The sequence below is a fragment of the Manacus candei genome, unplaced genomic scaffold, assembly GCF_025592945.1.
Source record: "Manacus candei isolate 608988 ecotype Guabito, Panama unplaced genomic scaffold, ASM2559294v1 h1tg000043l, whole genome shotgun sequence".
In the NCBI taxonomy this organism is placed as follows: domain Eukaryota; kingdom Metazoa; phylum Chordata; class Aves; order Passeriformes; family Pipridae; genus Manacus; species Manacus candei.
Window position 1 is genome coordinate 18,216,267 of NW_026138091.1, and position 22,794 is coordinate 18,239,060.

Below are 22,794 nucleotides of genomic sequence, written 5' to 3' on the forward strand. Positions count from 1 at the left end.
TAGAATTCACAGCAGCATCATACATGTTCATGTTCACTGTAAAATTGGTACTTCTGTCTTCACAGGGCATGCTCGGATGGTTGCATCAAATTGAGATGCCTTTTTAAGTCATTCTCATAATCCTGAAGACCGCACATAAGTATTTTGTGCAAATCAACCTAAACACAGAGTATTACAGCCTGTGATATCAAATTAGTGAACTGACTCATTACAAGTACTAGGTTCATTGCAAGAAACTGCAGCAGCTCAGCTAAAATAACCTGTCTGAAACATACTTCCATAAAAATCTTATTTGTGTCTTATTAATTAGACTTACTGATGTTCACACTAGTAGGGCTTTCAAATCAATAACAATTTACCACTAAGTATGGATCCATGGTATGCATAAAATCAAAACTGGGGCCTTCTTTTGAGAGAATCAGGATTTAGTGCTTAAAGAGTCCATTAAAGCAATTATGCCATAGCTGCATTAAAAGTGCAACCTTGCTTCTTAAGTTCCTTCAGTAAATAATGGCTGTCACTGCCTTAGCTCCTGCATCTGAAGTTTGTCAGAAAGTGTTGACATTCTTCTGAAAAAAATCACACAAAACCCAACAGATTTTTGCATTTATTTAGCACTTTACATTTCTGTACCACTAGTGTCTTTATCAATTTGCCAGTAGGAGAATGTATATTTTTCACATTTTAAAGCTGAGAAAAATGGCACAAAATTATGGTCCAGCCCATGATTCATATTCAGATCAGTGTCAGCACAGTAGCTCAGGACTTCTTCACTAATGTTACTTTTGCAAGAGTTCATGATTTTCAATGGATCTTTAAAATCAGAGATATAAAAATTATTTGAACAAAACCATGAAAATAGTAGGAAATATGTAACATGTAGTGACAGGTTCTAGACCAGCACAACTATCTCTATAGCCATGAAATAAAACAAAACTGAACTAGTAAAAAAAAAAAAAGGTATTTCTCTATTTCTTTAATGAGGATACTTGTCATTGTCCAGTACAACTCAGCAGACTTAAACAACTGAAGATGTGTGCAGGCATGAGAACAAAGTGGAATAGGGATGGGAGGACAGAAAGGAGATATCTGCTTAAGCCACAATTGCTGATTTAAAAAGAGAAAAGCATGTTAGGCTATTGTCTCAGGATGGTGGGGTTTGACTTCCATTGAGAAGTACATGTGGGAGCAGGTCCTGAAGCACAGGATGTAAGCAAAATTTTACCCAGTAACAGGCAGATGTCCCAAACTAGATCCCTCATGTGCTGTTGGATGTGATCAGAGTGACAGTACATCTAGGGCCAGCTGGCTTTCAAATCATATGTTATTTCTGGGTGTCGTAAAAAGGCAGTTTGGGAACATCTTTGGAAAAGATTAGTCAAAACATTTCTTTGAATGTGTTTCTTCTTTATCTCAATTTGTATGCATACTGAAATGCAGAAATTACTCTTTAAATCTGGTTTTCAGCTTTGTTCAGTGTCTCAGCTGTAGATTGGACTGTGGTTAAATTAGAAGGAAAATTCTTACATCACCAGAAGCTATGTGTAAAAATCAGGACATCATCTAATGAGTCGTTTGCATTCCTTATTTCTGTGGTGCACTAAAAAAGAACAAACAAGGATGTAAATGGATGAAAAGAGGCATATCATGAATTATCATGCTTCTATTGTTTTCTTTGTCTAGTAGGAAAATGTCAGGGACAAAGCATAATTGCAGTACTTTTACTGGAATCACCATTGTGGTAGAATTACGGATATCCACATTACCATCATACTAACTACTTCGCTCTACCAGATCAAAATCTTTAAAGGTTTTGAGCACTTTTCAACTTGAACTACATGCCACTTCTGTGACTGGATGGAAATACACTAATGGAAACCATGGTAATTTCTACATCCCTTCTGAGATAGTCAGAGGAGCTAGCTAGACATTTTGTGAACCCAAGATGAAAACAGGAATTCAGAAAGCCTTTGTGAAGAGTGGAATACTGCTTGAAACCTGCCTGAAAGTAAATCTTTGCACCTGAGTAAGATTAGACATAGAAAGATGCATGCATTTGTCCCAGTTGCAAGTCTGTCAGTGTCTTGTTTCTTCTACCGTTGGCAACTCTGGAAGCCCTGCACTTTCTACAGATAGGCAGAACATTACAGCCTCACCTTTCCTCAGCACCAGCACCCTCAGAGATACCCACTGTGTCATTGCCCTGCATTAACAAAATGTATTGGAGCTGGCTGCCCTTTGTTGTGTGCTGGGAACTGGCCAATTTACTTGCCTGTTTCTGTTGTTATATCTATAAAACTAAAGCCTTAGCCAGAGAGGTAGACAGTGAAACCATCTACATTCAGCGTGACCAAAATTGTCTTCTCTACAGTCAGTGCTTCTGGCTTTAACAGAAGCTAGTGGATGGAGACTTGAGCCACTTGTACATCCTGGACTGAAAGGTAATCTTCAGGAAACTGGGTATTACGCTGCCCTTGGATGGTTCAAGAATCACATTTTCAAATTAGCAGCATAAACACCATCCAAAGCATTTGTCTGGTATTTGTGTCACCAGATTACCAAGGGTACTCTCTATCCATCCTTCCTCCATCATATAATTATGACCATACTGCATTTTCATCTACCTTTTACCTCTTGGTCTAAATATTAATTTTGATGGCTTTTTCCAATCATCAAGCTGCTTCTGTTTCAGTTTCAGCCACTTGGAATAGCAAATCTTCCAGCTTAAGCAAGAAGGGTTTTTACCAAGTGGAGGTTTGGTTTAGAACAATCTCCCAGAAATAGGGCCACCTAGTATGTTCCACCAGCTCACTAACGCAGTTCCTTTCGACATCTTTCTCCTCTGATACCACTGGCTACTGTTTCCCCCACCTACTACTTCTCACTCACAAGCTTTCGGTCAAACCAGTCTGATGTGGTGCAATTCCCTGCTTGCTCATCTCAGTATAGCAGAACAAGTATTCGAACCTGGTCCAGATTTTTTGAGTATAGCCTCTTTCTTTGCATGTCTACACAGACTGCATTTCATAATTTGCCTTGCTGCACGTCTTCTTTCTCTGTGCAGAAAGATCCCCAATTGTCTTTGCTAGTTTGGGCAGTACTTCCTTTTCACTGAAAGCCTTTTGCCTCAAGCCTGGTGTCCCCAGCCTACAACAGCTGAAGGACAAGTTTCATTTGGATACAGACCTGCACACGCACTTCCTCTCAAGCTCACAGTGCAGGGTGCAGGCTTGGCTTTCCAGTTAATATCTTCTCCATTATAGTCTCTTAGTATTTTTCCTTGTTGAGATCTTATCCCTGGCATTGTTTTATTTCCTCCTTGCTCTGCCTTAAGCTTGCTTTTATTTATCACAGTGGTATTGTTAAGCTGAGGTAGATACTAAGACAAATTAATAAATCAATCATACTTTCTTCACAATGTGAACTTTACACCCCCAAAATTGTCACCTGATGAAGCTTGGACTGATGTATTATTTTTCTTTGTTCTTCTCCAAAATAATAACTGTTCTTACACAAGTGTTAACTGTAAATTAATGTATATTAGGGTAAGATCCTAATAGTCTTTAAGTGCAACAAAGCTTGCTCTGCCTTCCCATTAATTAAATACAGATTCCTTTCACTCCACCATCTGTAAGAATCCAATGCAGATGAAAAACAGCTTTCCACTGAGGGCCATAAGCAGGATCTAGACTAAAAAATTAAATGCCATGAAGATTTTTCCCATCTTTTTAATCCTACTATTTGCTATGTGAATTTTATGACCTGCTTCCTTTTACCTTGCAGACAGTTCCACATGCCCAGGAATCTGCCCAGGTGCCCGAGACAAAAACCGGTTCCTTCGTGATACCCCTAAAAATACATGTGAGGACTTACAGTTTACATATTTGTTACTATATGCATAAAAAACAACTACATGCTTTCCTTACAGCAATATCCCTGAAGACTTCAATAAGTAAGACACTGAAGGCAAGGATAAATAATAAATACACAGTTAAATACATTTCATATGAGATCTTTGAAGCATTTGATCATGTCCTATCTGCTCTTTTTCCTTAAATACCTACATACAGTTAGTTTCTGCTCCACATACAACACTCGAAATGCTTAAGTAAATTAGTGTTTCAAGTACAGTCATACTGTTCCCTTGAGATCCAAGTTTTATCTACATCCTTTTAACCACTTTGCAATGTAGTGGACTTCTAAAACCCTTCAAATGTATATAAACAGCCCCTCTGAGAGCAACCTTTGTCTAAGGAGTTTCTTTTTCTGATACAGTACTGTGATATGGCATCCCTCTCCCCAGAGCCCTGTGCCAGGAAACAGAGCAGGAGCATTCCAGGAGCTTACCTGGCATCTGGTGATCTAGAACTATGTTCTGGTTTCCAGGCCTCACGCAGAGTGCTTTATACATTTACGACATCCACAAAAATCACTGAGAAATAAAAAAAGCAGGAGCTAAACTTTATGGTGACAAAAGCATCAGTGATACCCTTATCCATGAGTCGACCCCTTTGCTATGTGTCTGAGGGGATGAAAACATGGCAATGACACACTAGAGTTTGTTTTCCAGAGCAGAATATAACATAATATTCTGGCCTACATCTGATGGAATATTGTAATGCTTCAGGAGAGCACTTTGCCAGGCTTCCCAAACTGTGGTGAGAATATTTTTTTAATAAATACATACATGTGTGTATGTATGTATAGTGTGTGCACTGTGCATACAGAGAGACCGTCTTCTGAATTTCATTAAAATAATACAATCCACCAATTTTACTTTCCTGGAAGACATATGGTAGTTGACAACAGAATCAAAGAATCATTTAGGGTGGAAAAGACCCTTACGATCTTCAAGTCCAACCATTAAAAATACATTATACTTTATATGCAATAACTGATGGCAAGAGTGGTCTCCTTGAACATAACAGAAACAACATACTTTGGCATAATAACGGTTCAGAAATTGAAAAAAAAATTTGCCAAAGTGAAAGCTATATTCCAGTATTTCATTTACCAAAACAGTTCAAAGACTTTGATCATTCAGTTTGAGATAATCTTGGTTCAGCAAAAGTGAAAATTATTTTTTTATTTTGAATTATTATTAACATTCCAAAATAAAATTACTTGATTTTATAAATGAAAGTTTTTAAAATAACAAATATCTAAAAGTTTGGGTTTTAAAAAATTTGGGGTAGCCATGGAAAAACTCAGTAAAAATAACACGTGAGTTAGGTTAATCCAGATGTCTTGATATTGAAAAAGAAGCCTCCAGAGGGCAGGAAATGAATGTATTTTTAAGTGGCACAGGTCTCTGAAACCTCTGACCATGCTGATCTGAAGTTTATCCTGTGCAATTCCTCTCTAAAATGGAGACGAGGGATTTCATTGGTGTTCAGTGAATAAGCAGCTGAGGCTATAACATGCATTATCCATCTCCAAGGGGTGCTATGCTCTGCCAATTCCAGTGTGAAAGTAGGGTACTTCCAGAACAGCAGTGAAACAATAAGGACCACTGCAAGGGGACTTGTCAGAGAGAGTTTCAATTCTGTCAGGTTATCTTGCATTTAAAGAAAAATGTCTACCATGAAAAATTTAGAAATGCAAAGGAATGTGACATTAGAACAAATTCAACACATGGCATTGACTGCTGGCTGGCTCTGCAGAAGAGCTTCCTCAGAGCGACCACTGTGCTCTTGCAACAGGCAACGTTCTTGCCAGCAGCACAGTGCTACATGACAGCAGGAAAATCACAAACCCAGGGAGGAATAGCCTTTAGTGACAGCCATAAATGGGATTTGTCAAAAACCAAGATATTTTTGCCATGCATAAGAGAGGAGGATGCGAACTCCTAAAACATGTGAACAGGTGGGATTTCTTGCCAATTTGAGACCAGAATATAAACGTGTATGATAGGGAAAACATTTCCACTGCAATAGTTTAAAGCGCTGGTATGTATGTCTAATGAAATCCATGCACTGCCACACTGCCAGCTCTTCTCAGCAATACAGAATATTTCCACTTGATGGCACCAAATTTTTTTTTTACCCTCAACTCGAAACAATTCTCTAACAAGAGATGCTGACTTTTGAGGAGATAATCAGGGAAAAAAATGTGTTTCTTTCTGAGCACATTTCTTTTCTTAAAAATCTGGACTTATAGATAAGAATTACAGTGAATCTGTTACAGTGGCTTTGTCTCCTCTATTTGACCATGACAGTCATTCAAACTACCTATTTTTTTTCCAATGCTTAGAGTATCACCTTTCAGCAAAATAGAGGTTGTTATATTTTTATGAGTCAGCTCCTGAATGCGGTTGAATAATGCATTTTAAGATAAATTTTGTATATGGCCACATCCTGGAAACTCCAAATGCATTTGCTTATTTTAAAAAAGGCACCCATGCAGACCATAGCAAAATAAGAGGCAATTTTTTTAAGGGCTGAGTATCCATTTTGATTCTTACCCTAAATTACCTGTTACTTAGGAATACTAATTACTGACGAATGTTTCTCCAATAGCCTTAACTACTTTAAAAACTACTTTTAAACCTAGCTTAGTTGTTCTATTTAGGCACTAAGAATGTAAGCAAACAAAACTGTAGTCTCAATAGTTGTCCAGTTCTTGGAGATTTCGCAAGCTTTAGACAATGGTCAGCATCACATACAATGTACCAGATAATAACAGATTATATACTAAATAAAATTAGATTACAGTAGCTATCCATTTATTGTTTCTCATCTCCTCTTTCATCAATAAGCTGGGTAAGGCAGGGCTGAGTCCTGTGTCTATGCGGTACCTGCATAGGGAAGGGAGGATGACATGGCTGATGACTTAGCCTCCTATATACTACAGTAACACAAATGATGTACAGAACCACCTGTTGAGGTTCTACAACTACAAATGAGCATTTTAGCCACATAATGAGAACTGTAACATTTCTATCCACAAAACAGAGTGGTGCAGCACTGGGGTTTGGAAGGATGAGGGGCATAGTCTTCTCCGGGGAAAGGATCAGGAAGCCAGGACAGTTTTGTGTATGTCCTCATCCAAAATTAGGGCATTCAAGGCAAAAGGTAATACCAGAAGTTTTCTGCCAGAAGTTGTATTTTTAGGTTTTGTAGGAGTAGACTCTCCAATGTGTGTTCTGCATGGACATTGTGCATATGTGCAGTAGAAGAGCACTTAGAATGTGCTGTATTTATTGTGCAGGTGCAAATCAACTGCTTAGTGTGTAAAGCACATCACATTTACTGTGTGTCCATGACAGAGCTTCTCTGTATATGCATATGTATTGTCACTTAGATGTTCAGATACACAATAAGATTAAAGCTACTGTTGCTGCCATGAGCAGGCTGCCAGATATCCAAAGGTCTCACTTAACCTACACGAAAGAGGACTTCTTTGGAAAAGCGTAGATATAGTTTTCTTTCATCTACAAATCACCTCCTCTCCTGCTACCTGTTCTTTTTTCCTGCTCTAAAGGTCCAAAATTCCCGGTTGAGTCCTGAGTCCACCTCTAAAGGACTCTTCTGATGTGCAAATTTTAAGGATTATCCAATACAGCTTATCCATCTACCTCCAGTTCACAAATCTATAATGAGACTTCCTATCTTGTTCAGAGGTAACTTTCAAATCTAATTTCCACAAGATTTCTCTCTCTTCTGTGAGAATGTAAGTCATTTTCCCAGTCCTGGTTCCCATCGGGAAGATTTCCACACAATCTTATCTCCATTTGAGACCTGCTCTTGAGGTCAAACCTCTCTCCTTAAGGATGTGAACATTTCAGGTATCTGGGCTTCTTGGACCAGGAACTGAAGTCAGTCGCTAAGATCAGTGTCTGTCATGGGCTGGCTTTTCTCCTTTGTAGAAGAACAACGTGGAAGAAAGCCCAGGCTTACAAACATGTAAGGACAGAACAATTAATTGACATTCAGTTATTGTTTTAAGCAAGTGATCTTTTATCATTTCTGTCTAATAACATCAGTCATTGCAATTAACTACCAAAAAAAAAAGCTTTTCATTTTTTCATTTTACTTTATGTTCTTCTGTTATTTCTTCTCTGCACATTACTGTTATTCAATTACTACATGACATTTATGGTGTTTCATTTTCTGTTAGAACCTGAAAAAATGGTGAGGAAATCCAAGAGCCTGTGAAAAGAGCAGGAGCCTCCTTTCTGGCTCTGGAAAATACAAAGAGCATTCGTTACCAGCTCAAACTTTATTAGAGATGAAAAATAGCAGCTGAAAGCAATATTTCTCTTTTCCTCACACAAAGGAAGGAAACTCCTGGCACCATGACATCTTTCCAAGCCACTTCAGCCATCTAGAGTCCAGCCCAAAGCAGCTTCTCTGGGAGCAGAGATCCTGCTAAGGCACATCAGTCCCAGCACACACTCCAGTTCTGCTGCAGGACTGCCATTCTGCTGAACTATGTGGGGTTTAATTAACAGATGTACGTCCCCTAGGACAGAGATCTGACAACCAAATACATTTTTCATGGGCAAGTTAATCTCAGTTAAATCCTTCATTTTCCCTATTTAATAGAGGTTAGTCATGTTAGTCTTAACTCACAATTAAACCAGAAGTTACTAATGTCACAAAAAAACCCCCAATTCTTAATTACTCTTTCCCCTCCTATATTCCAACAGTTACTTTTGTGTGAGTAGTGTCCTGACAACATACCCATGATTTAGCTCTAATGTGTTAGCAATCATTTGCTGTTGTTCCACACAAATCCTGCATCATCTCATTTATATTACTGAAAATTATTTTAAATTAGAAATGGATTCATGGAGCAAAGAGAAAAGATGCATGCCAATGCCAAATAATTCTGCAAGCATCCGACGCGTATGCCTCCATAGCCTCTTTTTTTTGTCACATGGGCTTTGTGTTTAATTGTGCTTATGAAGTTATTAGGAAATTACTGTCTCTGTGCTTGGTTTCTGTCTTATTCTGGCTGTAAGACACTGCTTTGCTCACTTTTTTTTTTATAGGTAAATAAACCAAATCAAAATATAGCAGCAATTTTTATTACAAGATTTATATAAAGTGCAAATAAGCAAATCAGCACGCTGGGCGGCCTGGAGAGACCTCTGCTCCTCCAACGGCCCGCAAGCTCAACAGAGACAAACAGTAACTTTTATACTTTTTTCAACTCCCCTCCCACAGTCACTTGTTAGCTCTTCATTGGGCTTGAGTTCGCGGGCTTCCTTCTGGTTGGTTCTGTTGTAGGCCCATTTTAATTGCCAGGTACTTCCCATCAGTAGTTTTAATTAGCTCTAATGTCCTTGGAGCTGGGTATGGGAATGGTATCCAGATGTTCTCTTTGGCTCTTCTTTATCATCTTTGTCCTTGACTCCCTGATCCTTGTTCTCTTCTTCCTTTTCTAATGAGTACACTTAGACAATATTTTTAGAAAAACAGGATATAGTATACGTGCTCAGCAAAGCAGAATACTTTATCTTGCCAACTAGGGAACTGCCAGTTGCAGGATAGTCAACTTATAATAGTAACACAGCAGTTAACTATTCCGCAGCTAACAACTCCCCAGTCCCAACAAAGCATTAGCTATAATATACGGAAAGTACAATATATGTATTTTGACGAGTAAATTATTTTATCATTGCTTACTCATTACAGTTCCCCCCTTTTTATTTATTCATAAATTTGCTCGTCAAATCTTGCGACAACTTCTCTCGCTGCTTCTAACATGGGAGACTGTTCTCTCTTTATATTGCTATTCATATTTTCGTTGAAAAATTTTACAATGAGTCTGTACTTCTTTTACTAGTTCACAATTGTTCAATTGAAATTTAGGGGTACCTGTAGTTACCAATTCCTTAATAATCTTCATGTCATCTAACCGGATAATGCTCCATTTCCACGGTTGGTGAGAACTTCCCACCGTAATTCTCACAAATATCAGGATCGCGACAAAGACAGGGAGTTTGGCCATTTTAATCTTTCAATATCAGTGGTATCAATTACAGGCAAATCAACTCCACCATATTACCTCTCTGCCTTCCCTTCGTCTACTCCTTTGCAAGGAGCAACGGGGTATTAGATCTTCTTGGCAGCAGAGATATTCTTCAGGAGTGTGCCTGTAATATTTCTCTGCCACTGATTAGAACTTGAAATGCTAGTTTATTTGCCAAACTTACTGCAACTGGGAATAGAAGTTTTGTATTTTAATGTGTGAGTTAGGAAATTAAGGTCTCGCTATTCGGGCATCAGTAATGTACCACTTTTCCCACTGATCATGTTCCCAGACTGGAGCCCACCTAAGAAAATCTTATATTACTAAAGGCTTATATCCTAACTCTATACCTTTTTCTTCTAATTCCTTTATGAAACCCCTTATATGGTATTCTATTATAGCAAGCAATTCTTGTCTCTGAACTTGGGCTTCAATTTCTAATCAGCTAAACTTCCACTAATATCTTCTAATTGAGTAGCCTTTGGTATGCCTGTGAAATGTACCTCAATTTCAAATACTTCCCGTATTCTATTCCACCGTCTCAGGCTATTTCTTGGTTTATTCCATATTTTTATGCATGCATTGCCCATGTGTTTTATTTCTTAAAAAAAAATTGGAACTTCTCCTACGCTTAGGAGGAGATTTTATAATTATTAAATTTGTCAAGCACCCCTTGCAACCCTAAATATCTTCTCCAGCCTGATTTTCCTAATTTCCAGGAAAACCTTGAACGACACCTTTCTAATATTGCCTCCCAATCGGCTTCATATATTTCCCATGTCTCAGGTACTAATAATTCCCACCCACAAAATATTTTGTGGTCTTTTGCTTTGGCTAACAATTCTCTGCCAGATCCATTCCAATCTATATCTTCAGTTCTATTTCTTCTACAGCATGGGCAATGTGGATTTCCCTTAAGTGAAACACAACGCCACTGCCTATTACACTTTATGCATTCACAAATCAAACAACTAAAATGACCAAGATAGGGATGTTTAACACAAGGTATTTCGAGGGGACTAGGAGGTTCTGGGAAATCAACTTCTAGTTCACAACAAAAGGGTAATACAATAGGTGTCCCAATTATTTTATATAGTCCAGATCCTCCAGTTTGATTAGGAATTCTTTCCTCTCTCCACGATGAATAATGAACTTTCGGTAGCTTTTGTTCGGGGGGTATCTGGAAGAATTGATACAGACTAGATTTTACATCACTTTCATAGTCATTCATTTACTGGCCTTGTCCTTTGTATTGTCATTCGGAGGTCCTCTGGCGTTGAAGTCACTGTCCACTTGGGAGCATTTACTGGTCCCTTGACCTGCGAGGTGTGAGTCCACCCTCTTTCGGTCGTTCGGACTGCCGTGTCTGTGGTTAAGAGAAGGATAAAAAGTCCTTCCCAGCAAGGGGTTAATGAGGACTCTTTCCACGTTTTAATTAATACCCAGTCACCAGGCTGAAACGTATGTATTGTCATATCTAAAGGGGGTCTCTGTACCACCATCCCTTTCTTTCTCAATTCTTTTCTCCTTTTCATTAATTCAATAATATATTCTCTTAAAAGAGTATCTTCTGTTTTTGGATTTTCTATGGGAGTCCCAAAGTCATATGGCATTCCATACATCATTTCAAAAGGAGAAATTCCTGTATCTGTCCGTGGCTGGGTTTGAATATGTAATAAAGCTAAAGGCAAACACTTTACCCAATTCATTTTTGTTTCTATCATTAATTTGGTCAAATGCCTTTTTATTTCTCCATTCATTTTCTCTACTCTGCCAGAACTCTGTGGATGCCAAGGGGTATGGTAATCCCATTTGGTTCCAAAAAGTTCCATCACTTCTTTAATTATTTTAGAGGTAAAGTGTGTTCCCCTATCTGAATCCACCACTGCCACAATACCATATCTTGGGATAATTTCTTCCAACAGAATTTTTATTACTGTTTTGGCTGTGCACGGTGCAACAGAAAAAGCCTCAACAAAATGAGTACGATGATCGACTAAAACCAATAAATATTGCTATCTCCCTACCTTGGGTAATTCAGTAAAATCTGCTTGTATCTTTTCAAAAGGTCTTTTAGCCAATTCTCGTACTCCCTGGACTTTTTCTCTCAATTGTCTTTTATTTTAATTTTTGACAAGTTAAACATCCCTCAAGAATTCTTTTTGCTATTCCTATGAGAGTCAGGGTCTTCCCATTCAAAAGCAAAATAATCTCTGCTGTCCTCTTTAAGAGGACATGCCCAAAAAGCATCCTTCAAGTCAATTACACTATACCATTTATGTTGAGGGGATAGCTGATTTAATAAAGTATAGGGGTTGGCTACTACTGGGAACCGGATAATTGTCCGTTTATTTACTTCTCTTAGATCTTGCACTAATCGGTAAGACCCATCTGGTTTCTTTACTGGCAAAATAGATGTATTATGTATGGGGTGACATACATGGTTCCAACAATCCTTGCATTAAAAGTCGTTCTATGGTGGGCTTAAGTCCAACTCTCCCTTCATTTGGGATAGGATATTGCTTCACTCTTATAGGTTCCCCTGGATTCCGAATAGAGACTTCAAACGGTTTTATATCTAATTTTCCCACAGAATCGGAGGTATACCATACCTCAGGATTTATTCTCTTTTCATCTTCCTCTGTGAGGGAGTATATTTTAACTTGTATTTTCTGCTCTTTTACTTCGAGATTTATTCCCAATTCTATTATCAGATCTTTTCCTAATAAATTATACGCAGCCTCAGGAACTAACAAAAATGTTCCTAACGCGTATTTGTTTTGGGCCTCTATTTCCACATTTTTAATAAGAGGCACTTTAAAAGGTTCTCCTTTAGCCCCTACCACTAGGACTGTGTCTGATGAAGCCATACAGCCCCAGGGTAGTTTTTGAACAGTTGATCTTTCTGCCCCCGAGTCCACTAGGAACTCGAGTTCTTGTTGCTGGGGACCTATCTTAAGTTTTATCAAGGGCTCGGTGTTCTTTTGGGTCCCCAGCAGGTAGAGCCCCTGACTTCTTCATTCTTCCTTAAAAATTTACTCATCCTGCAGCCTTTTTCTGCAGTTTCTTCTTATGTGTCCTTTTTCCCCACAGTAATGGCACTCTAATTCACTTAGAGGTTGTCTTTCACATTCTCTTGAGAACTCACGTCTGTTGGGAGGAATGAAGATGAATGGCAAAGATACGAAGCCTGGAGGAAAATCTACAATCCATAAATGGACACTTATATGCTGGACTTGACTCATTTATACCGAATGTGACACCCCACGAATGTGACAATTTCACCCCAGTTCTCCCCAGTTTATTGTTATATTGTAGTATGTTTCTGTATACCCCCAGTTGTTGTTTTTTAAATTGTCCTCCATGTTGTCTTCTTCTTCTCCCCTCAGTTTTCCCGCCTTTTCCCTGTTTTCCCGCTCCTCTGCCTGCCATTGGTCAGTATTTGGTGCAGTGCAGAGGTAGCTGTCATTGGTCCATTCCCTTAAGTCACACCCAAACTCCTCCCCTCTTTACCCAGTTATCCAATCACCTTTATCCCCAAGTTGTCAGTCTCTTGCTCCTCCCTAGTCCAAACTCCACCCTCAAACCTACCCTATATAAGTTGTTGTTCCCTCAATAAACTTTGGCATTGCACCTCGACCTCCACTGTGTCAAGAACCCTTCTTTGCAGTGCTCGACCCCATTCCTTTTTCCCCGCGGGTCGTGGCAAGTGGCGCCCAACGTGGGGCACAGTGGAGGTCTCTTGAATCAAGAGAACTCCTGTGTCACCATCTGGGCTCAGGCATCTCCAAGACGGGAGACTGCTCCGCCGACCCTCCCCTGTGAAGCAGACGACTGTGGACTCCTTCGGTCGCACGAGTCGCATACCGGACAAGGTGAGCCGCAGGGGACATTCCCACTACCTTCACCCCACACCACATCCCCGTAACGAAAAATTTAAAAAGGGAGGAGTAACATCTGAGAGTGTGACTCGATTAACACCATGGGTCTGACACTCTCGACCTCCCAAAAATTCGTGTACCGTCGCCTAAAGGACTTCGTCATAGAACACGGCCACCCACTTGACAAGAAGTCCGCTAAAGCATTAGCTAGGTGGCTGGACCGCCAAGGCTGCCCTATAGCAGATGACATCAAGCTAGAAAAATGGCAAGCCTTAGGTTATAACCTATGGCGGGATGCAGATAAAGGCGACAGACTAGCCAAGCAAGCTTTGATTGCATGGAGGCTTGTTCTGATGGTGCTACAGCACCAAATGATGAACAAGAATATCAGCCTCCCCACAGAAGACACTGAAAACACCAAGCAGGACATGGACACTAAAGGCACACAAAATGGCGGGAGGGAGACGGAGACAGACAGCACATCACAAGATGGCGGGAGGGCTCCGAGGAGGAGATCGCGTCGAACGCAAAATGGCGTCTAGGAGGAGGGACCCCGGGATCGCCAAGAGAGAAGGGGGGAGGGTGAAGCGCGCGAAAGACCAGCGCGGGAAAAGAGGAGGCGGGCCCCTGTAGCTCCACCCCTCGGGCCGCCTCCCTCTCCTCCCACACGTGGCGCAAGAAGTCCTTCCCCCAACACGCCTCCGTCTACACCTACTTCCGCCACTCCCGTCTCCTCCCCTGATGTTTTGCCCATCCAGAAGGGACAGGAAGTGGTGGGCGGGGCAAGGGCAAAGGCCAAACTCTCCTTCCGCAAAAATGGCCGCGCCCATAGGCCACCTAACACCAAGGCCTACCCCGCCTGCCGCGAACTAGATTCGGACTATGATTGGGCGCCACGCTCCCCTGAGAGGCAACCCTCTGTCCCGGACATTTGGGAAGCCTTTAGGGAGGAGGCTGCGTGCGCAAAGGACGTTGAATTTTTAAAAGCCTTTCCAGTATATTACGAGGAGGGAAAGCCCCCTGAGTGGCGGCCGGTTTCCTACCCTATGTTAAAAGATATCAAAAAGGCGATTGTTGAGTACGGGTTAGGGGCTCCTTTTACCATCGGTCTGTTGGATTCCTTCTTCCTAGCATACACCCTCATTCCATATGACATCCGAGCGGTTATTGGGGGGTTGTTTACTACAGTTCAAGCCTCCGTATTCGAAGCGGAGTGGAAAAAACGTATTGTGACCTTTGTAAACGAAAAAATGGAAAGAAGGGGGATTCCTATCAGACAAGCCGTAGACATGCTTTATGGGGAAGGGAACTATTCCAGCAGAGGGGATCAGACACGTCTTGACCCCAAATTGTTAAATGTGACAAAAGAATTGGCATTGGAAGCGGTAAAAAGAGTGGCAGACGCCTATGTACAAGCGCCCTCTTTTACGCTAATTAATCAGGGTATTAAGGAGCCATTTGTTGATTTTATAACTAGGCTCAAAGAAGCAATTGCTCGGCAGGTACATCAAAAAGAAAGTCAGGAGATCCTATTCAATAAATTGGTCATAGAAAAAGCAAACGAAGACTGCCAGAGAGTTTTAAAAATGTTAAAAGATCCCACGCTGCTGGAAATGATAGAGGTGTGTAAAAACGTAGGTTCCAATGCCCATAAAGCACGTATAATGGCCGCTGCTCTCTCAGGTCCCCAACGATGCTTCGAATGTGGTGAGAAGGGACATTTTAAAAAGCATTGCCCCATGTTTAAATCAGAGCCAAATCTGCCTAATACTCTGTGTCGTAGATGCGGAAAGGGACGTCACTGGACCTCAAGTTGTCGTTCAGTAACCAACATCAATGGCGAACCCCTTTCCCCCAAGAGATCACCAAAGCTCCAAAAATGAGTCACCTTTTCATCTATGCCGGACTTGAGGCAGTGTTCATGTGAACCGTCGGGAAACGGGGAGCTGAGCACCCGGGGGGGCGCGACGACACAAGTTGCCCCCCACTTGCGCTCCATTTTGCGCCAAACACCGCGCCCAGCTACCCCGTAGTCCGGCTACCTCCGGCAGACCCGGTTCCCATGGGGGAACAATGCAAACCCCTAAATTGGAACATCCTAAGCATTATCCACCCTTCTACTCACCTCAGTTCTTACAAACAATTGGCCAGGGTCACACCATCGGCCCCGGTCGATCCAGACCTGACGTATTTAGTAACATCTCATTTCTCGGCAGTTGGTAAAGGCATCGTAGTGGTGCCTACTCTCCTGATGGGGTTGACACATTCTAATATTGCAATATGTCTAACTGTTCATCTTCCCCCCGTGCAGTTGGAGGACCGCTTCCCCGTGGCGAAGATGGTCTCCACTGAAGACCTGCTGTGCGTGCTGTCCGCGGACGAGGAGCAGAGGCAAAAATCACAGAAGGAGGTCCTCTGGACCACGACGGTTAAAACCTCTCGCCCTCTCCTAACATGTTTCATCTACTTTTCACAGCCAAGGAAGCCGCAGCGGGTCAAAGTGGAGGGTCTCCTCAACACGGGGGCGGATGTCACGATCATAGCCTCCAGGGACTGGCCACACGGGTGGCCAGCCCAAACTGCGTACGTCCGAGTCAGTGGCGTGGGGGGAACCCAGTACCCCGTCAGGAGCAGGGAGGTACTTACCATCTATGGGCCGGAGGGCAGACCAGCGACGCTCCAACCGTATGTACTCAATATACCGGTTACACTTTGGGGACGGAACGCAATGGAGCAGTGGGAACTGAAGTTAGGAACCCTGTCTCCAGAAGAAAATTTTTAGGTGGGGTCACTGAAGTTCTGCAGCTCCCCAGACTGAGCTGGAAGACAGATACGCCAGTCTGGGTTGATCAGTGGCCCCTACCATACAAAAAGCTGCAAATTTTGAACGAATTAGTGAATCAAGAATTGGCAAAAGGACACCTGGAGTCTTCCACCAGCCCCTGGAACACTCCAGTGTTTGTCATCCAAAAATCCTCAGGTTCCTGGAGATTTCTCCAGGACCTGCGAAAAGTCAACGAGGTCCTTGAACCAATGGGAGCCCTCCAGCAGGGAATGCCTTCACCATCCATGCTCCCTGCTGAATGGCCCCTAGTGGTCATTGATATTAAGGACTGCTTCTTCCATATTTTTCTCAATCCGGCTGATTCGGTCAGATTCGCTTTCTCTGTCCCTGCAGTCAACGCTTGTGAACCTCACCGCAGGTTCCAGTGGCGGGTGCTTCCCCAGGGGATGAAAAATTCCCCAACACTCTGCCAGATGTTCGTGGCAGAGGTGTTGAGACCCATTCGGCAGAAGTATCCGCAGTCAATCATCTTCCATTATATGGATGATGTATTGATCTGCGCCAAATCCCAATCGGCAGTAGACAAAACTCTAAATTCAACAATTTCGGCCCTAAAAGACAAAGGATTGGAGATATCCCCTGAAAAAGTGCAAAGGGAAGCACCTTGGAGGTATCTAGGACTCCAAATTACCAAGAAGGCCATAAAGCCTCAGACAGTTGAGATTGACCGACGAGTCCGCACTTTAAATGACCTCCAAAAGCTGCTGGGTTCGATCAATTGGATCCGACCTGTACTGGGGATCACAACAGGAGATTTGCACCCCCTTTTCAAGCTGCTGAAAGGAGACGCTGATCTGTCCTCCCCCAGAATTTTAACATCAGATGCAATAAAAGCCCTTACCACTGTCGAGAAAAAGATAACAGAGAGACAAACATTCCAGAAGATGGAGGGGCTACCATCTTCTTTAGTTGTACTCAGAGAACAACGTCAACCCTTAGCCCTTCTGGGCCAATTTACAGGCGACTATAGAGACTTTTGCTTATGGGAGTGGATGTTCCTCCCTCACCAATTTGGCAAAACCATCACCACTATGGTTGAAATGATTGGCAAAATAATATCCAAAGGTCGCACTAGGTGTTTAGAGCTCAGTGGAGAAGAACCAAATTTCATCTATCTCCCACTGACCTCTGAACATCTAGATCAACTGCTGCAGACCTCTATTGATTTTCAAATTGCCATCGGGGCATACCCAGGAGAAATCAGACTACACCTCCCGGCGTGCCTGTTCATACAGAGATTAGTCCAGATTCCGATAAAATTGAAAGTTATGCAATCAGAGTTACCTATTAAAAATGCAAAAATGATTTTTACCAATGGCTCGGAGAGGACAGGCAATGCAGTAATAGTTTGGAAAGAAAAAGATGATTGGCACCAAGACATCCATAAAGTACAGGGTTTTCCCCAAATAATAGAACTCTCAGCAGTTGTGCGGGCCTTTGAAATTTTCAGTGGTGAACCAATAAATATAATTTCAGATTCGGCTTATGTAGTGGGTGTGGTCAAAAGAATTGAAAATTCATATCTAAAAGATGTAACTAATCAGATTCTATTTAGTTTATTAACCAAATTACTGTTTCTTATAGAGAGAAGAGAATTTGAATACTACATTGTCCACACCCGGTCACACACAGCTCTACCCGGTCCTGTAGCAGAGGGGAACCAAATCGCCGACCATCTGGCAGGTATGGCTGTAACCCCCAATTTGTATCAACAGGCAAAACTTTCACATGAATTTTTTCACCAGAATGCGCGGTCACTACAAAAGCAATTTGGCTTAAAATTGTCACAAGCAAAAGAAATCTTAAAATCGTGCTCTGATTGCCAAACATTTACACCTGTTATTCTGGAGGGAACAAACCCAAGAGGTTTATCACCCCTGGAAATCTGGCAATCAGATGTCACCCATGTGGCCGAATTCGGAAAGCTAAAATATGTGCACGTGTCTATTGACACATTTTCTAAAATGATTGTAGCCACCGCGCATCCTGGAGAAAGGAGTAGCCATGTCAAAAAACACTTCCTGTCTGCATTCACAAGGATGGGAGTCCCCAAACAGATCAAAACAGATAATGGACCCTCCTATGTGTCTGCAGACACGAAGAAGTTTTTTGAACAATGGGGGATACAACATACCACCGGGATCCCTCATAACCCCACAGGGCAGGGTATAGTGGAGCGTGCACACCAAAATGTAAAAAATTTGCTTAAAAAACAAAAAGGGGGGAGTATTGGCCTGTCCCCCCAAGAAAAGTTAGAAAAAGTAATGTATGTTTTAAATTTTTTAAATATGATGGAGGAAACGGACACTCACTTAAGCAAAAGTCCTGTAGATCGCCACTTCAGAACAATCTCTTCAGCTTTATCAGAACAAAAAGCAAGAGTAATGTATCGAGATCCATTAACAGAGAAATGGACGGGCCCTTTCCCCTTAATTACCTGGGGGAAGGGCTACGTGTGTATTGCAGGCTCCGAAGGACCGAAGTGGGTCCCCGCTCGACGGATCAAAATCTACCAAGGCTAAGAGAAGAAAAACGCAGAAAAGAACATCCATGCTGCCATTTCGCCATCTCCTCCTGATTCTCTTGGTTGAATTCGTCCATCAAACTACAGCCGTGCCATTAAAGGAATGGATGAACCAACCAGCAGAAAATTTGTGGGTAACGCTGGCCAAGGCCACTGGCACAGACACCCTGTGCCTGGCCTTGACCAGCACGGGAAATCCATTTAAAACATGCCTGGTAGGGATCCCCATGACCCCACCCAAATGGAGCGCATTTGTGTCCCAAACGCGGATAAAGGGACCCCTACCGCTCAACTCCCCCAATTTAGCGCAAACCATCTCCGCGCTCACTTTCGTAGACATCCCCTTTCAAGAAATTGACCTTCTTGGTTCGTTACCCTCCACAACCTGTGTTATTTTCCATAGATACACCAAACCAGTTTTGTTTACACCCCTTGATGTAACCCCGTACAAGCCCATCTATAGAGGGACCGCTTCGCCGTGGTGCAATAGCTCGATAGCGACCACCATTCCAACAGAGCATATTCCAAGAAACATGAAACTCCCAAAGGGATATTTCCTGCTGTGTGGGGATCGGGCGTGGCCCGGAATTCGAGCCTACCCGGAAGGGGGTCCCTGCACAGTAGGAAAGTTAGCCCTTTTTAACCCAGTGAAGTTCCACTTAGAAAATCAATTGGTACTTTCTAAAGATCGAGTTAAAAGATCCCTCTCGTTTGCGATGGGTGCTCCCCTCCGGTTTCCTGGATCCAAACCCGCTGTCCCAAAACCCCCATTGGAACCTAAAATCACTCCCCAACCAATTCGGCTCCAAAATTCTCTCCCTGCGCCACATCTGAATATTGGAAAACCTCAGTACTGGCCCACACCTCTGCCCTTCCCAGAGGATTGTGATTCCAATATCCATATCTGGTCTAGGGTCAAAAACTTTTGGGCGTCTTTTCCTGTCCCCAGGATAGGGACCGCGCATGCCCTCTCTCTCCTGACACATCTGGGTTGCTGGTTGACCAAGGAGGCAAATGCCACCACTTGGGCGATTGAGGGCCTGCTCGAAGACACCCAAAAGTTAAAAGAGGTTAGTTTACAGAATCGAGCTGCCATTGATTTCCTTCTCTTGGCACACGGCCATGGGTGCCAAGAATTTGAAGGAATGTGCTGTATGAATTTCTCCGATCATTCTGAGTCAATTCACCAAAGTATCAACCAGTTGAAAAGTTTGGTCGGAGAAATTCATCGGGACAAAGAAGGAAGCCTCGACAGCCTCTTTGATTGGATACAATTACCAAATTTACCCAGTTGGTCTAAAAAACTTATTATGTTATGTATTTTATCCCTTTTCGGTTTGATCTCTCTTTGTACCATTTTACCATGTTTAGTTTTACGTCTACGGAAGTTGCTACTAAATTCCATCCAAGCCAATACCGCTGCTCTTCAACAAAATAAAGAAGGGGGAGATGTTGGGAGGAATGAAGATGAATGGCAAAGATACGAAGCCTAGAGGAAAATCTACAATCCATAAATGGACACTTATATGCTGGACTTGACTCATTTATACCGAATGTGACACCCCACGAATGTGACAGTTTCACCCCAGTTCTCCCCAGTTTATTGTTATATTGTAGTATGTTTCTGTATACCCCCAGTTGTTGTTTTTTAAATTGTCCTCCATGTTGTCTTCTTCTCCTCCCCTCAGTTTTCCCGCCTTTTCCCTGTTTTCCCGCTCCTCTGCCTGCCATTGGTCAGTATTTGGTGCAGTGCAGAGGTAGCTGTCATTGGTCCATTCCCTTAAGTCACACCCAAACTCCTCCCCTCTTTACCCAGTTATCCAATCACCTTTATCCCCAAGTTGTCAGTCTCTTGCTCCTCCCTAGCCCAAACTCCACCCTCAAACCTACCCTAAATAAGTTGTTGTTCCCTCAATAAACTTTGGCATTGCACCTCGACCTCCACTGTGTCAAGAACCCTTCTTTGCAGTGCTCGACCCCATTCCTTTTTCCCCGTGGGTCGTGGCACACGTCTATCGGACCCACGAGAGATCCTTCGTCTCTGGTCTCTGTTTTCCCTCTGTCCATCTCTTATAGCTGCCACTAAAATCTTTGTCTGCCTCCTCTGCATTTCCATTTGCTTTTTCTGCATCTCTTCCTGCATCTCCATCTGCTTTTTCTGCATTTCTTCCTGCCTTCTTTGTAATTCCTCTTCCCTCCTTTGCCTTTCCTCCTCCTTTTCTTCATCCCTTCTTACATACACCTGCTGAGCTTCTCTTAACAACTCATCCAAACCTTTAGCCTGCCAATCCCTATTCTTTTCCAACTTTCTTCTAATATCCTCCCACAATCCCTGCACAAACCGACAGATTTAAAGCCTGACATATCCAGTCCTCAAAGTAACCATATACTGGCCAATACAGGTGATCCTGCCTTATTTGCTTCCCTCTCCATATTTCCATACAATAATACACCATTTTTTTTTTCTCTTGATTTTCCTTTTCTGGAGGGATGTTCATTCCAATACTTAATCATGATCCCTAAAGGACTATCTGGAGGTATGCTCGGTAACCTTGGCACTAACTCATTTTCTGACCTTTTCCTATCCTGCGGAGTACCCTGTGACTTTTCTTTATGAGCGCTTACTTCAGCCCTCTCTTCGGGTTTTTCCTCAACCTTAGGACTGTCCTGAGTAATTTTACAGTCACCCATGGGAACAGAAGATTTATTCTTCTTCTGTCCCATCTTCCGGAATGCCTTCACACACACACGTTCACTCAATTCACTCGCTTCCCCTCGTTCGTGACTCGCTCCCTCGCGGGCTACAAGAACTGCACTACTAGAGGGCCCGCACTCACCTCGTCCAACTAGACGTCTCAATCATTCACACTCCGGGATCCCCTCCCAACCAAAAGGGGCTAAAAATACTTACCTTCCTTCCTCAGGTAAGTCTTCGTTCAGTTCCTGTTGGAGGAGGAGAGACGGACTGGGAAAAATATGAAGCTTGGAGAAAGATTTATGACCCCTAAATGGACACTTTTATACCAGAATGGACACTTTTACACCAGATTGGACATTCTTATACTGGATATGACATTCCCTGGACTTGACAGTTTTACCCCAGTTTTCCCCAGTTTATTATTGTATTGTTATATGGTTGTGTGTACCCCCAGTTGTTGTTTTTAAATTTATCCTCCATATTGTCTCCTTCTTCCCCTCACAGTTTTCCCGCCTTAACCCTGTTTTCCCGCTCCTCTGCCTGCCATTGGCTGATCTTTGGTGCAGTGCAGAGGCAGCTACCATTGGCCCATTTCCCCAGCTACACCCAAAACTCCTCCCCTCCTTACCCAGTTACCCAATCACATTTATCCCTGAGTTGCCAGTCCTATGCTCCTCCCTAGCCCAAACTCCACCCCTAAACCTACCCCTTATAAGTTACTGTTTCCCTAATAAAGTTTGGCATTGCTTCCCCAGACTTCTACTGTGTCAAGACCCTGATTTGCAGTGCCCGATCCCATTCCTTTCCCCGCGGGTCGTGGCAAGTTCCTCACTGAACGGTCCCTGACCGGACAAAACAACCCCACGTC

The 22,794-nt window shown here is 42.4% G+C and overlaps 1 protein-coding gene across 1 annotated transcript; it reads left to right on the forward strand.

Moving 5' to 3' along the window:
- The first annotated feature begins 19,723 nt into the window (after positions 1-19,723).
- Positions 19,724-22,794, forward strand: LOC127474573 (uncharacterized). The gene is made up of 2 exons (XM_051795574.1): positions 19,724-20,985; positions 22,500-22,794. Exon 1 carries the CDS (start codon positions 19,762-19,764, stop codon positions 20,719-20,721), a length of 960 nt encoding a protein of 319 aa, XP_051651534.1. The 5' UTR covers positions 19,724-19,761; the 3' UTR covers positions 20,722-20,985; positions 22,500-22,794.

What these genes read in the sequence shown, in the direction of transcription:
- LOC127474573 (XM_051795574.1), top strand. Translation starts at nt 19,762, where the DNA reads ATGAAACTCCCAAAGGGATATTTCCTGCTGTGTGGGGATCGGGCGTGG.